We start from the raw sequence: 14,276 nt of genomic DNA, 5'->3' as shown, positions 1-14,276 counted from the left end.
CTATCCCCGGAAATCAACAACAGGGGCTGGGACCTGCTATAACCCCACCTATGCGGCCACATTACTAGCTTCTAGCATGCGTTCTGGGTGATACACTCGGCACATGTGTGTGGGCAGTGCATGCCTTCACGTACCTGGGCTACCACTCTTATGGAGTATGCCCCACCACATTCTACCATGGTCTACATAACCTTTCTTACTCAGTTACCTACAGCATCATGCATGGGATGTTAGGATACTGGCCTGTGCGTTCTGCCCGCATCAATATCACTGTTATTTACTGCGAGTGGCATGGGGTTCTACACGTCTCTCTGGAGGTGTGAGACTGGAGTTGTGCTTGTATCACTGCTGTAGCGCAATATCTACTTTCTTCGCCGTTTGCGTCTGTGTTGTCATGTACATGTACATGTAGTAATGCACCCGCCACGATGTGCTTTGCACTTTTCTACGCGCGCTCTCACTAGGTACCGCGCTTTGTTTCCTTGCTTTATACTGCTGTTTTTTTTCTGCTAAGGAGCTGCATCTGCGCCTTGATCCAAGAGGGTGGTGCCTGCGGATGCGGAAAACTGTGCCTTTGGCCGAGTCTCACCTGAACCGTGAAATTTATTTTACTTTATTTTTTTATATCCTGATGATGGTCATGAAGACAGAAACGTTGAAACGATTCTTCTAATGAAATTGTGTGAAATGCAGTGCTCTCTTGAGTGTGGGCAGGTTACCTTTAAACTATTCAAGTGCAATGAAGCTGCGTGAAGCGTCTTTCAAGATTTTGATACTATATATCCTGTGAAATAAACCAATTTTCTCTATGCATCCTACCAAATTCCTTCATTTCCCAGCAGGACTTGGACCCAGTTAATAAGGTCAGTCTGATTAACTCTAATGAAAGTTGTGAATGCCAAAGTTTTTTTTGTCTTTTTTAAAGGCTAACTGAATACCCTAAAACTATCAACACTTGGATCAAATATTGACAGTGTTATCCGTTCAGTCTGCCATGAAGGCCAGAGTGCCCAATACTATTGGTACCTTGGTCGTGCAGCTGCGAGGATGTCATCTCCGCTTGCGTCGTGTGTGCACGGTGGACAACACGCAGCTTCTCCAGCTCCAGCTGAGTGGTGTGGAGCAACTAGCAACGGATAGACAAGACACAAGCACATGCAACAACAGTTTGACAAACTGGGAAAAGAGCATAATTTGATCCCATACTTCAGATGGTGAGAGCATTGCTCATGACAAGCAAGGTTCTGGGTTTGAGTCCTGGTGGGGTTAGCATTTTCCTTTTTCTTTTCAGGCAGTTCACTTTCTGGACTGATACTTTGAATTGGAAGTTTTTCGGATTACCAATAACTACACAGGGCTGGGAAGTGACGACTAGGCAGTATAATTATGACAACTGGATCAATTAGACTCTGTAGAGGTTATGCGAAAGACGACTTACAGTCCATTCATCGGAAACTGGCCCGCTGGCTTTTGAAAGTCGGATTTGGGCCGAATTGAGGATCAAAGCCCACTTTAAATCTCAAAAATCTGGGTTTTGGATCTGCTTCTCCATACATTTTGCCATGGCATACCTGTCCTAATCTTGTAAAACCTGGCTGAATTTCTATTTCCCTGTTCTTGGACTTTTCTGGCCTCAAATGTGGCAAGGAGTAATTGCACGGGTCACACAATGCAGGATGTACTGTTGTTTTCACGATATCTACAACTATGTGAGAGAGACACCAAAAAGTTAGGGTGCCAGTTTCCAATGAATGGACTGTAGGACGTCAAAATGACACGTCAGCAGTTTTTCGGAATCGTTTACGGGTGCTAAGTATACATTGGAAGGCTGATCAGGGGCGCTATGGACATGTACATGACAGGGAGTCTTGACAGTCCCTGGTCGCTATCAGGGTGTCTTGACAGTCCCTGGTCGTTATCAGGGTGTCTTGACAGTCCCTGGTCGCTATCAGGGAGTCTTGACAGTCCCTGGTCGCTATCAGGGAGTCTTGACAGTCCCTGGTCGCTATCAGGGTGTCTTGACAGTCCCTGGTCGCTATCAGGGTGTCTTGACAGTCCCTGGTCGCTAGTGCATTGCAAGCATGCTGTGGCGAGACTTTCATCTCAACTGATGATGTCATCGCAATATCTCTATACAATTGTAGATACAAGCTCAGTGTACCCAGAAACCTTGTCACATGTACATGCAGATCCCTAGTGTATATGACCTGCAGTGTCAACACATCCTTCATGCCTGCTAAAATCCGCTCACCGAATTCACGTCAGCTTGAGTACCTGACCTGCGGTGGTGCACTGGAGGCGACGCAGCAGCGGGGGCACCAGAAGAGAAGACACTGTCGTTTCTTACCGTAGCCGTGATGCCTGACGTGGAGCTGGACTGGGCACTGGTAGTGTGTGCTGGCTTACTGTCAAGTGAAGCAAAGCGAGTTGAGTTAACAGTGGGCTGCAAGGGTAACAGAATGGAGAGACACAAAACTACATTCAAGAGCATTTTGCAGGCTTTGGAGCTGGTTCGGTCATCTGCTGATGGCATCACAAAAACAGTCCATACAATTATGTACATGTAGAAATACCACATGTAGTACTCCCACTGTCTCCTCTGCGACAAGAATGCGATAATACTCAGAAAAGGACACACTTCAGGCTCTTTACAAACATCACTGTCTTATGTTATTTTAGCTGGTGGTAGCGGGTAGATTTATGTTTTCTGTCCTCTCGGGTTCGATCGGCTCCAAACTTAGGCTTTTGGTACCTGTTACTGGATGAAAGTTCGGCTCCGAAATCGGCTCTTTACCCAACCCTACATTATGTAATGCCTAACAGGGCTAGCTCATTGAATAGTGAGTAACCTGTCTACAGCCCGACTAGCTAGGCCAATGGCTGTATCCCTGATTTTAAAAGGAGATATCTGCTTTCTGTTTTTTCCCCTGCGAAAATGGGACTTTATCAACTCGAAAACTACGAAGCCAATAAATCGGTCATAATGAGTTGATGATTAGTAGTAGCATTGATTACTGTGGCAGTGCACACTGTGAATACACAACAAGCATTCTGTGCATTACCTTTGCCGAGGTCGTGACACTGTGCATTGCTGTGGAAGAGCCCCTGGACGATGTCAATGTCACGGAGCGCATAGGAGAAGCCGGCATGTGACGTGGCGGTGGGGCAGATGTTAGCAAATTGGCCACTGAATCTGTGAAACCAGCAAAGAAGGGAGGAGTATGTGCACGCATGGGTCAGAGCGAGAGAGACAAGTGAAATGGACAGACATCCCAAGTGAAAATAACTTACTATATAATTCTCTATACTCAACTCGTATCCATAATTGTGTCCCTTTCCTTTTTCATTTTTTTTTACAATTCTTAGCACCTTCAACAATATGACAGTGTGATACCTCATGACAAAAGAAAGTTCACTGTGAAAGTTGAAGCAAACACTACGGACGTAGATATCTAGTAAAGTCAAGATACAGTCACTTTGCTGCATACCTACCGCTGTCACTGTCATCAAGCACCGACGAGAGGCTGCCGTCAGCATCACCAGGTGGCTGCCAGAACATACAGGAAAACATGCACAAAGCAGATGAAGGAATAGGACAAAAGAACAGCAAAGAAGAGAGAAGAAAGAGATAACAAAATTGGAGAGAGGGCAGGAGGAGGAGAAGAAGGAGGAGTAGAAGGAGGAGGAGGAGGAGAACGATGACGATGACAACAAGAGAAAGGAGAGGTAGCTTTAATTAGAACGTACCATTAATATTTTACTGATGTTTCTATTTTTTTTCAAACTACTTGACAACCTTGGCATTGGTAAGTGAATTGGCCCATCAGTGCGGCCCAGACAAAACAGTCAATGATAATCGGAAAATGACATGCTGCATGTACATGTACTAGAGTATGTAGGAATAGGGGATACGGATGAGAATCACAAAGGTGACGCATAGGTGGAAGACCAAAATTTGATCATCGCAATCCTCTCTACACTAGGAGTGTATGGTCGCAATACAAAACCTCATACCTGTGCACCAGCAAGCAGTCTTTCCAGGCTTTCGTCTTCACTGGAGGCGAGTTCAGCGTCCACCACCGCAGACGCCGTTCTCGGATGCCCATTCGCCGCATGTGGAACTGAGCTGGGAACTGTAGCTTGGTGTGGCAGTGTACCCTTTGGACGTGAACATAGTGCAAGCAACATACAACAAGGTAGGGAGTGGTTTCACATCTCAGAGGTGTCATATGACTAACTTTGTGTAGCAAGTGATCATGTCATGAGGACAGTGGAACCAACATGGCCAACATCATGTGACCCATAGACGCAGGGCTTGACTGAAGTTGGAACCAAAATAGCTGTCCCCCTTATGTTCATGTGATAGACGTGAAACGCCTCCATTAGTAGTAGGAAGCAGAATCATGTATGAAGTCGAGTTGCACAACCCAAGGCCAGTGAGCATGGAGAGCAGCCGGGGCTGCACAGTTAAGATGTGCTGAGCTACAAAGCGAGAGGTCGAATTCACCTTTGCAGGACTGCTGTTGCACTGTGGTGTCAAGGACTTAGCTTAGTTCAACTTTGTAGTGATAGTAGCGTCGTGCCTCGGTCATGCGACTGGATTTCCATGTCCGCGACAGTAGCATCAAGCCTTGGTGGTAGCAGAAGCTATAGAAGCTACAGCACTGTCAAAGGATCAAATTTCAGCTGCCACAAGTGAACAGCAAAGTTTTAAGCCTCAGCTGATACTTGTGCTAAACGGACCTGTAATTTGGTTCCCCTCAATGCTAGGGGTGCTTTGGAGCTATATTGTAGTAATTTAGTCCTTCAAGTGGCAATGGAGCCACCGGAGGACACATGCAGTGCAGCTTGTGTTTAGCAACCACCCACATGATGCACAGAATACACGTCTGTACAAACAGGTGGTCTTTCAACACAGGTTCAAACTTCAAAGGTATGCAGAATGAATATTCTCTGGGTCCTGAATTGACTGGTCTCACAAGCGACAAGACAGATGGTCTCATACGGCAGGTGGTCTCATACGATAGGTGGTCTCTTAACACGGTCACTAAACACAGCTATGCTGCGCATGCACATGTTGAACAGATCACACTTACTGGTAGGCGAGTGGTTGTGACTGACAGGCGGCCTCTCCTGGCTGCAGTGCTGGGGGATGATAATGAGAAATGATCAGAGCCGAGTGAGTCAGACACGATGCTGGATCTTGCCGGTAGTGTCGCTTTCCGCCGGCTATCAGCTGTGCAGACTGACGACAATGATGTGAGTGATGAAGACTTGCCAGGCAGCTCCGCACCAGGCTGGTATTGAGTGAGATGAGATGCGAGGCCTTCCCGAAACCGGCCGCCAGCAGATGAGATATTCAATGAGTACACGTTGGTAGTTGGCATCGATGACACCTGGCCACTCACCGCCGTTGACTGGTTCCTAGTTGACACTGGTTGTTGAGTACGTAAAGTGCGGTGAAAAGCCTCCAGGCTAGACTGACTGTGTGTTGACATGTGACTCGGTGACGGCATGCCCCCATGCGATGATGATGATGGCAGGGCAAATAACCCAGAGCTCGGCAAGTGCGGAGCTGTGACGGCGGCGGAGGTAGCTGAAGGCAACCGATGGCTGGCACCCAGCGGGTCTTTCAGAGATGATGGTGACGGTAGGATCCGGGTAGACGCTGCATGCAGATCATGAGTGACACGACTATCCCTCTGCATCATATCACCATAGCCGCTTGGCCTAGGTAAAACCAGCAACAATAATACCAAACAAAGGGTATCATGTTCTAGTGATTCTAATGAAAGAATTTGCCACAATAACCTGGCCGAAAGAAAGCCATGAGATCTCATAGTATGTAAAAACGAGTAAGTGCATGGCCCAGAGTGGTTGTCGACACCCTGCTCCAACAGCCCTGAGACAGTCGAGTGTGGCCGAGAAGAACCTAACAAATGAGTGCCAGCCAGCCTAGCCGCAGACAACGCCACACAATGCGTGCAAGCCCATACCAGTGTTGTAACAGTATGGTTCGAGGAAACCCTGGGATAGGAATGCATGGCCCTGTCTAGACAAGTCGCATACTCATTCATGCCGGCGGACAAAATCGTACGCATGATCCAATGGGAAGTACATGTGCATGTACTAGCATGAGCCTTACAATTGATGTATATCTGTGACGCTCTTTATCTGAACATGCCCCACATCCGAACCCCACCTGAACTGCCGGAAAGGGTTCGGATAATCAAGGCTCTACTGTACTGTATGCATGCAACAGTGCACTCGAGTACATGACGTCTATAGTGCAAAGCAGCGCAGCATATTACAAGTGTGTACGTAATTTTTCCTTGGCTCCCCATCTGAATTCTTAAAAAAAGTAGTACACAGCAAACACCTACCTAAACAGTCCATTGGTAGCCGTTGCTTGTTGAGATGAGGTGCTTGCAGGATACTGTGACGAAAAGTCAGCATGAAAAAAAACAAGCATCAGAAAATGAGGATAGCATCCTCCTGCACTCTAATTTGTACAGTGGACCTTCACAGGACGTTCTCTTTGCCCGTGACTGTTCCGGTACAAAAAAAATCACGGTTCCAGCCGAGTTTTCCGCATCCGCAGGAACGCCACCACGCTCTTGGATCAAGGTGCAAATGCAGCTCCCAAGCGGTGGGAGGTCAGTAGATCAGACCCACAATAAATTGGCCAAAGACCGAAATCCCATTCACTGCATCCCTATACATGTACTTTGAATTCTCTCTCTTTCCCCTGATGCACTCGGACTACACTACTGATAAGAATTTGAACCACCCAATAATCCCGGCACCACCAAAAAACTGCACACGACACACAGTTTCCTTTAGAAATGTTCCCAAATTACAGGTCTGGGCAAACCAGTCCGGTTGGTCAGACCATGTATGGCCATGCCATCATCTTGGCCACCGCTGTGTGTTAACTGCTGAGTAAGGCATTTCTACTCATCAAATCACACACAAAGTATAGGGTCTGAAGAAGGGCTGAGGCTTCCTGCAGCTTCATCTGTGAAAAGAATTCGGGTGGACACACCCATTCCCATAGCGCTGCACATCACATCCGAACCAGTTCCGTTATTTTAACAATATTTTTCATTGTTATTACCTGACGATGGCCAAGTGCCGAAACGTTGTAAAAATAACGGAACTGGTTCGGATGTGATGTGCAGCGCTATGGGAATGGGTGTGTCCACCCGAATTCTTTTCAAAGTATAGGGTATAGTAATAAATTATGACTGAATCAAGCAAAAGCTGGTTCGATATGACACACGGTGCACTTTGAAGAGCATTCCTACATGCAAACTTGACTGTTGTGAAGTCCCTAACACTGACAGATATGCATACGTGGGAGATAAGGGAGGGTGAAAGCAAGGAAGAGAGAGAGAGGGAAATGGATCTTGGGGTAGCACTGGAGAAACAGTAGGTCGGTGACTATGCTTACAGATGCAGTGCCATGAATGTAGGAGCCGTCTTCAAGAGCTCCAAGGCTGTCGTTCAGCGAATCGTCGGAGTCCGGTACACCCTGGGGAAAAGAACATCACCCATACATGTACATTAAGTCGTTAACCATGCAGTTGTAAGCGGTGCAGCATCATCATATAATTATCAAGTAGACCAGAGTATATAGCAAACCGCTTCCTCACTCGCAGAGAGTACACATAAAGCAGACTCCAGTGACCGGCCAAGGCAAGAGAATAATCCCTACAGTGTTTTCCAGGGTATAAGCCGCACTTTGAACACTCAAAATTCACCCCAAAAAGGGGGGGGGGGGCGGGTGCGGCTTATACTCCGATGATCAAATTAACGGTGGTAAATAGGGTACATGGCTGTAACGTTATTTCGTGTCAAAAAATGGGGGGGGGGGGGGGGGGGGTCGGTGGTGTGGCATACTCTGGTGCGGCTTGTATTCCGGACAATATGGTATGGGACTACATGTATTTCTAAGATGTGTCATCCAGACCTTCAACACCTGATCAACACTGAATTGCACGCATGTTTAAGCCCGGCAATAGTCCAGTGGAGCATTGCAGCGGCAGATCCAGCGATCTCTACAGGGGGAGGGGTTCCAGTATAGTCAAAACTGAATAGCTGATACACGTACCTGGACACGCATATGGTTGCCAGTAGTACATTTACGAAATGTAGGGGCTTCCGCGGAATCCCTCCTGGATCCGCCCCTGCATTACCGTAGCACCCTAGTTCGTAAAATATTGGTTTGGACGCCCTATCTCTTTTGCTAGCAACGGAGACTTTAAACATGGCTGTGTATGGTCATCGAACGTTGACACGGGAAGCAAGGCTCATCCTGCCGGAGGGCCATGCAAACAGAGCTTAATACCAAACCCGTGTGCATCTGCATGACAGCTTGGAATCCACTCTGGCTGCTCGTACCCACACATACATGTACTTTGCAAGGCCTACGAGTCAGTCTTACCTGTGGCTGGAGTGCAGTGAGATGACCACTTGGCGGTGGTGAGTTGAACGGTTCTGTAAGATAACCAGCCTGGACATCCTGTGACAGTCTCTCCACGTAAGATTGGCACAGCGGTCTGTGTTGTGCAAAACAAGAACTTGTTATGCAGCATTGCTGAATCGACTCAGTGCAGCAAAGAGAGTTATTTCACAGAAAGGCCTTTTAAAGCTTGCATGCCGTAATCCGGTACGACCAAAGAAACCGCGCTGCAAAAGTGCTTTTGGTTGAGAATTTTCTTGAAACTATTTTTGAGATGAGTTCTTGGTAAGGCAAAGTAACGGTGCAAAACGTAAGATTATGTCCAGTGCATTGCATACGTTCAATTTCATAACTAATACTTGTCAAAATGGCCGCACATGCTCCTATTGGAGCGCTAGCAACTCTATCCAAAGTGAATTTTGACCATGGCACATCGATCATGGCGAGGACCTAATGTCTTTCTTAGCCTGCCATAGCAGTGGAATGCAAAATTCCATACTCCGTTCCCAAGGTTACCATGGGCCATTGCCATGGAATCTTGTAATGTACCTTGTACTATCACGTCTAAAATTTGCGGACTCCTTCATTAGCCCCTTATCAATAGTTTAGGGTCAAGTTTTAGGTCAATGTTAGAACAGAGGCCATCCAGTATGTCTGTGTATGATGGTCCTACCGGTGGTGCAACACCTTGTGTCACTACCATCCCAATCTTGCACACTCACTGCCAAATCACACATCGAGCAAACACCACCCCTAGACAGTGCGAGCACTGCAGGAGGGACAACAAGAGAATTCTGAGGACAGCACTGCTGCTAAAAGATACTAGTACCGTATTTTCCGGAGTATAGGACGCACTTTGAACACTCAAAATTCACCCCAAAAGTGGGGGAGGGGTGCGGCTTATACTCCAATGGTCAAATTAACGGTGATAGATAGTTTAGGTGTCTGTATTTCGCGGCAAAAAAATGAGAGGTACGCCTTGTACTCCAGTGTGGCGTATACTCCGGAAACTACGGTACATGCCTCAGCAATACCATGCAATGGGTTTCGTTTCAGAGCACTGCCTGTAACACAGGTACTCACCGTTGTGTCTCGCTGACCGCCAGCTCTTCCCGCAACCTCCGTAACCACTGAACCGCCAATTGCCGATCTACAGGTCAGCCATGATAGGCACAAGAAACAAAATGTCCGCGGACAAAATTTTAAATTTCACAAGGCAAAATTGGGGAGTGGAGTACAGGTGTGCTGTGAGACCAATACTCTTTGCCATTGACTGTATGGAGTGTTCCTCGTGTACGTAAACGACATTTCAAGCTGCTTGTCGCATGGCACAAACCTGAACACTTTTGCTGATGACACCACTTTGTACTCCCTCCTTGACCAAGCCTCGAATGCCTCACTACAACGCAGCCTAGATGAGCTTCATGCCTGGGGCAAGAGATGGAAGATTAAGTTTGAGCCATCGAAATCGCAAACTTACACTCTATCCCACCAGCGGAAAGATACAGTGACTCCCCAGCTGTCATTCGGCGGAACTCCTCTCCACCAGATGAATCTGTGAAGGTGCTCGGAGTGACGTTTGATTCGAAACTGAGCTACAGACTCCACCTTCGGCAAGTTGCATCACGTGCTAAGCAGCGGCTGGGCCTCCTGCGGAAGACAGCACCCCTTCTCAGCCATGCGGGCAGGGTGACTGTCTACAAAGGATTCGGCCGGCCAATGATGGAATATGCCCCCCCCCCCCCCCTTGCGTGGATGGGATCAGTTCCCTCACACCTGGCCATGCTGGATGCTGTCCAGCTCCGCGCCCTAAATGTCATTGGTCCTGGTACCATCCTTCCCAGCCTCCTTGTTCGGCGAAAGGTCTCTGCTCTCTGCCTACTGTATAAACTGATGTGTGGCCATGGTCTGCCTCAAGTTGCAGCCATGTGCCCCCCCCCCCCTCCCCCCCTCCCCCCCCCCCCCCCCCCCCGCCGGCTATACCGCCACGTCATCGCCGCACACGAGCAGCCCAAGCACAGCACCACCCCCACCTGCTTGAGCTGAATCTCTCGCCATGAGCTCCTGACTACCTTCTGCGCTCTTCCCCTTACTGCATCGTGCCAGTGTGGAAGCAGCCAGCCCGGAAACACCTGCAGAGCTTCAAGATTGCTGCATACCATCACCTGCAACAGAGTGACTGGTGCTCTGCTCATGACTGGTGCTAGCCATGCACATGGATCACACTGGCCTGCCACCAGTGGACGCAAATCATTATGTTGACTCTCTTCTAAAAGTAGCATTATAGTCATAGCGACGATATGCCACGGAACTCTTTCTCTCGCTATACTTATAATTATCTCTCCTCCTCTTTCTCTCTTTCCCTCATCACCAATACCACGAGTGAATGCTGCATAGTGCAGAAGGAATTCAACGAACTGCTTCTGGAATACCGTGCTGAAGTATTGCCAAGTGTTGTTGGTGGATGGGAGGATTTGGACGGGAGGATTTTGGGGAGTTGGAGCCAGCTCCAAAGAGCGCACCAAGTGTTGCACCATAAAAACCTGACTTACTCAGTCTATTCCAGGAGTTACATGGTCGTCTATAGCATTGACGTAACATTGCCGTCGTCACCAACAGACACGGTGTCGCAAATCTAACACTGCTGTAAAACATAAAGCTCTTGTTTTTGTTTTCAAGTCGCAATGCCACTCACATTTTGTTGTTTCATCTTCTTTAATCCACTGCTTCTTCATTAAGTTATTAACAACATGCTTGGTGTTCAGAATTATCTCTACTGCAATGATATATTCCTGGTTTTCCTAAGATCCATATCCGATGCGTGCGGTCAGAGCGGTTGCCATGGTGGTTGCTATGGACAGAATTTGAAAGTTTGTAACAAAATTTGAAAATTAATCAGTCTCATTTGGTATCCTACAGACTGTGTTAACTCCTTATGTGGAGTTTCAAGACATTCTGGTGAAGTTCATTGGGTGCTAAGTGTTGCTAGGGCTGGTCGGAAGAAGCCGTTGATACAATCGTCAATGCCAAGTATATACTTTCATGATGAAATTATTATTTAGTTCACCGTGGCTGGCTACCACCCGACTTCTCATAAATATTGGCAGTCTTACGACGAGCCAGGAGATGTTGAATAAATAATAAATAATAATTTCCTGCAACTTCCAATCACCATAACTCTGTTATTTTTCAAGATATCCACTCCAAATTTCGGTTGCTACTTTGTTCTACTCCATAGGTTTCAAAAATCCGCTTAGAAATGGCCAGCTGTAACCATGAAAAAATAATGTGAACTCCCTACTTATATTAAAGAAAAGGACCAAGGAACTACAAGTTACGCTATAATGTCCACTAACACCAGCACTTACTTGACAATCAGCTCATGTGATAGCATTGCACAAACTGTACTGACGTTCAACAACTAACTGGCCATCAGCTCTAGCACATCTCGGGTGCGCACTCCAACAGCCTTCCAACTTGGAAGGTTCTAAGTTACTGGTATATGAAAACATGTAGGAGGGGAAGGTGAGCGCAACCAAGCCATTCATTTGATCTTTGTATCTTTAGAGCCACGCAAGTTGTGTGGTTTGTTGCTATGCGTCCTTGAATCGTGGTTTGACTGTATTGTCCTGTCCCTGGGGAAAATTGCGGGAAAAAATCGCAAAAAACGCGGGGAAAAACGCGGCATAATATGGCATAATTTGCGGTGAATTTGCGGTAAATATGCGGTAAATATGCGGTGAATAATATTGATGTGCGGCAATTTTCAGTGAGTATGTTGTGAAATCAATCAGTTACAAGTCTCTGGTGTAACTGTAAGCACTAGTCGTCATATTTGAGTAAAAAGCCGCCACGATGAGACGTTGCTGACCGAACAGTGCACTGCGTGAACGTGTAGTGCAACAAAAAGTTCAAAAAACGCGGGAAAATCGCGGAAAACGCGGTCTGTTAAAAAATCGCAAAAAAACGCGGAAAAAAACGCGGCCGCGGAATCGCAATTTTCCCCGGGGACAGATTGTCGAATGGTCTTGCCAGCATCGTCATCGACATACATGATGAACATCCGCCAACGTCCTTCACAGCTGAGATTTTCAGCTTGTGCTTGTCTTAGTTGCGCTCACCTTCCCCTCCTACATGTTTTCATATTCTAGTAACTTAGAACCTTCCAAGTTGGAAGGCTGTTGGAGTGCGCACCCGAGACGTGCTAGAGCTGATAGCCAGTTAGTTGTTGAACGTCAGTACAGTTTGTGCAATGTTATCACATGAGCTGATTGTCAAGTAAGTGCTGGTGCTAGTGGACATTATAGCGTAACGTGTAGTTCCTTGGTCCTTTTCTTTAAGATTTTGTGAGCAAGAACTGGAAGAACCGGAGGTCTACATTTATTGTGGATACTACGGTACATTTGATCCTATGTCATACTCACCAGACTTCATCAGTCGTTTCACCAGCGGCTTTACCCTGGACACCACTGTCTCGAAATCGCTGCCACCGCTCTGGTGCACTTGTCTGGTCGCGAAGGTCGCCATGCTTGATCTCTTCTCTCTGCGTTATACGAGTAGCAGTGTAATCCGGTAACTATAACTAGCCTGCATATATGTCCGGTAAATGGTGTGGTCGCTCGCTAGGTATTTTTCAGCTGATTCAATCAAGTCACAGTGGGACGAAAATATTATTATTGGTTGTTTACAGCTGCACGCACTGCAGTACAGTATGCACACATTCACTCGACCTCCATCGACTCTAATCTAAATACTCTGATACCCGTTGTCGGGAATAGAACAGAAACGACGACGAAGGAGAATAGACACAACTCCGCTATTATTATCCCCTCCATTTCGACCTCGCTAAAAATTACCACCATTCCAGGCCAATCGGGGATTCAAACGACTTTACGTCTTTAGTAGGCAAGCCCTGTTTACCATGGTTTACTGGCGCATGGCATGGCCAAAGACTACAAGTGCAAGTCAAACATTGGCACTTTTCCCGCCGTAATGCAAAGTGTTTTTCAAATACAGGTCAGTGTATCTGTGCTGACTGTATAGTGTACTAGTAGATATATCTAGCATGCGTGGTGTTTTTGTTTGTTTGTTTTTTGGAACTCAAAGCTGCAAAATTTAAAGCCTCTTGATCTACATACATACAGGCTAGCGCCGCGGTAGTCGTGACGGGCAAAATAAACAAGAATTCTTGTGATGAATGAAAGATTTACACCCAAAACAGCGCAACCATAAACGGCGCGTGTTCATATTAGCACCCCCAGTACAGCGCGACCTAATGTGACACGGTGTCACTACAGCTCGTCTCATCTCTTGCACGCCCCATTTTGGCGCGACCAATTACGTTAACGTCCGAATATAAGCCAGCTCATTACACACGTGACCCATAATGTGCAGGCTCATGTTAGCAAAAGAGCATAACCAGTTTTATGTACTCTTGATGTTAGTATTACCATGGTGAATATCAGGAGCAAACCCGTTCCTAAAAAAGATATGCAAAAAAGAGAAGAAACACATGAGAACGAGTTGTGCAGCAACTATCCACGACTGTAACAAGATGATAAACAGTCAGAAAGTGACTGTGCGATAATAGGGCACGAAACTGACAGGCCACTGAGACATTCAGCGGCCCGAGACCTAGCTCTAACACATCTCCAGTGCGCAAACCAACCTTCCAACTACTTGGAAGGTTCGTGGTTCGTGGACTACAACCTATTTGTATCTGGACCTGTTAACGTCCATCCAGGCAATATCGCCATTTAAGGTGGCGATCTACCTTCAGGGGTCAAAATTTTGTGAAATTTTCAACTTGCTC

General features: G+C 46.9%; 1 protein-coding gene across 1 annotated transcript in view; it reads right to left on the bottom strand.

The window, feature by feature from the left end:
• The window catches only part of LOC135817459 (centrosomal protein of 112 kDa-like), a 37,321-nt gene extending 23,937 nt beyond the window's left edge, over positions 1–13,384 (bottom strand). The window contains exons 1-11 of the mRNA XM_065330651.1: positions 12,889–13,384; positions 9,548–9,614; positions 8,447–8,561; positions 7,454–7,534; positions 6,384–6,436; positions 5,097–5,730; positions 4,015–4,158; positions 3,493–3,547; positions 3,063–3,193; positions 2,252–2,443; positions 1,027–1,126 (exon numbers count right to left, since the gene is read on the bottom strand). Coding sequence (XP_065186723.1) covers positions 1,027–1,126; positions 2,252–2,443; positions 3,063–3,193; positions 3,493–3,547; positions 4,015–4,158; positions 5,097–5,730; positions 6,384–6,436; positions 7,454–7,534; positions 8,447–8,561; positions 9,548–9,614; positions 12,889–12,991 — 1,675 coding nt within the window. The 5' untranslated portion in view covers positions 12,992–13,384. The remainder of the gene's footprint in view (positions 1–1,026; positions 1,127–2,251; positions 2,444–3,062; positions 3,194–3,492; positions 3,548–4,014; positions 4,159–5,096; positions 5,731–6,383; positions 6,437–7,453; positions 7,535–8,446; positions 8,562–9,547; positions 9,615–12,888) is intronic.
• Between the last annotated feature and the right edge of the window lie 892 nt (positions 13,385–14,276).

The sequence above is a fragment of the Sycon ciliatum genome, chromosome 5, assembly GCF_964019385.1.
Source record: "Sycon ciliatum chromosome 5, ocSycCili1.1, whole genome shotgun sequence".
NCBI classification, from domain to species: Eukaryota; Metazoa; Porifera; class Calcarea; order Leucosolenida; family Sycettidae; genus Sycon; species Sycon ciliatum.
The sequence above is the reverse complement of the archived record's forward strand: the minus strand, read 5'-3'. Positions and strand labels throughout refer to the sequence as shown.